The 1,859-nt window shown below is 49.1% G+C and overlaps 1 protein-coding gene across 1 annotated transcript; it reads right to left on the bottom strand.

Annotated features, from left to right (window-relative positions):
• Nucleotides 1-13: 13 nt before the first annotated feature.
• Pmar_PMAR004354 (conserved hypothetical protein) lies at nucleotides 14-1,659 on the bottom strand (the record flags this gene model as incomplete). Its single annotated transcript, XM_002785179.1, has 9 exons — nucleotides 14-189; nucleotides 234-394; nucleotides 443-544; nucleotides 596-799; nucleotides 875-950; nucleotides 998-1,093; nucleotides 1,141-1,219; nucleotides 1,447-1,547; nucleotides 1,577-1,659. Coding segments are annotated over 9 exons (1,078 nt in total), but the record flags the coding sequence as incomplete, so codon positions are not given.
• Between the last annotated feature and the right edge of the window lie 200 nt (nucleotides 1,660-1,859).

The raw sequence follows: 1,859 nt of genomic DNA, 5'->3' as shown, positions 1-1,859 counted from the left end.
AGGCGAGTCCCACCTCCCATGACTGCGTCGAGACTCAGGCATGACACGCAACATTGAGTTTCGGCCGAAGGGTCGAACTCGGCCGAGTTAGCATCCTCAAAACCAAGTACATCACGACAGTAAGATATTACAGCAGTTTGCAAGCCCAAACAAATACCAAAGTAAGGCGTGTTGGTCTCACGGCAGTATCTGCCAAGTCGACCTCGACACATGGGACAGCCACTATACCTCACCTCGCGCAAAGGGCTTTGCCTTCAATACCGCGGTCACCAAAACCACCAGGGCAAAGGATACCATCACATGCCTTCAGACGCTTCCATGCAGAGTCATAACGCTCAGGAGCGTGCGTACGTTGGTGAGGCTCCAAGTCGGAGGCTTCTATCCACTCAATAACCTTAATACTATACAGCTAACAACTATCAAGAACATCACTGACACGTACCAGACGAGAGCCTGCATCGATTGAGGCATGCTTAAGCGACTTGATAACGGAGAGATACGAATCCTGGAGACCCGTGTACTTCCCAACGACGCCTATCACCACCTGATAGAGATATTGTAGAAGCACCTGTATACGCGATACGACACGACTTACATCTTCACTGATCTTCTCTGCCTTCTCAGCCAGTGCTCTCCAATCAGTCAAGTTGGCCGGAGCACATGACTCTACAGTGGTTGTGTTGATAGCCGGGGACGGGAGCAAGCTGTGCCTAGTGGCTTTGGCCGGCCCATGAACGTCGAGATGGAGGCGCTCCAACACCAGCTTGCCCACATTCTGCTCGTCCAGCATCAACGGGACCTAGTAGTGGACGTACCGGCTATGCGCACCGCCAAGGTTTGCCAAACTAATAGAAACGCTTAAAGGGAAGCTCACCTTATAGACATTGGCGACGTCATGAAGACTGATCACATGGTCCTCAGGAGTCTGGCAGAAGAGTGCAAGCTTAGCCCTGAACAAAACTCCAGTCAAAAGAAATGCAAACGATCGATCGCTTACCGAGTCTCATCATGGAGGGGCTGCTCTGAGCGACAGAAAAGGAAGTCGGGTTTGATTCCGGCCTCCCGAAGAAGTTTGACAGAGTGCTGGCAGGGCCTAGGATGCTAACATTGGCATTACGGGTGAGACTACGGCTCTAATACTTAGTCTTCTGTTCGCCAACGACACCCATCACGGGTACGAGTCCAACATGAATCATGCACACATTCTCGATGCCAGCGCCTACAATAGAACACCATTCAGTCTTCACCAATTTCACAGACAGCATGAAAATTAAGCATAGATCGGCTACACATGTTGGTGACAATGAGGGAATTTCGAAGGAATTTTGGTAACTTTCTGTTGGTTTTCGTACATTTCTATCCCAAGCCGTGTGAAGATTTAAGCTATATATAGCTTTGGAAACCAAAACATGCATTCCAACAATGATCATATACCTGTAGACTTACGATGCTGGAACTGCTGAAGAGCTTCTAAATATACCGCACTCTCGATATCTCCAACAGTACCACCCAACTCGATGAGGCAGATATGAGGAGCACCAGGGGTCCTACACAAAGCAATACATCCTGCAAGAACCCCTTGGAAATGTACTTGGTAGTGGGCTGAGCCGCGACCTGGAGGATCCAGTCTTGGATGGCATCAGTAACATGGGGAACCATTTGAACAGTTTTTCCAAGGTAGTCTCCCGTCCTCTCGCGTCTAGAGAATCACCATTCGAACAGTTATCGTCATGAACGATTCACTCACTTGATGACTTTCTCGTAGACTTTTCCAGAAGTGATATTGTGTGCGGACGAAAGAGTGATGTCAAGGAAGCGTTCATAATTGCCAAGATCTAGATCGGCCTCTCCACCATCGT

This window comes from Perkinsus marinus, assembly GCF_000006405.1.
Source record: "Perkinsus marinus ATCC 50983 genomic scaffold scf_1104296933390, whole genome shotgun sequence".
Classification (NCBI taxonomy): Eukaryota; Perkinsozoa; order Perkinsida; family Perkinsidae; genus Perkinsus; species Perkinsus marinus.
The sequence above is the reverse complement of the archived record's forward strand: the minus strand, read 5'-3'. Positions and strand labels throughout refer to the sequence as shown.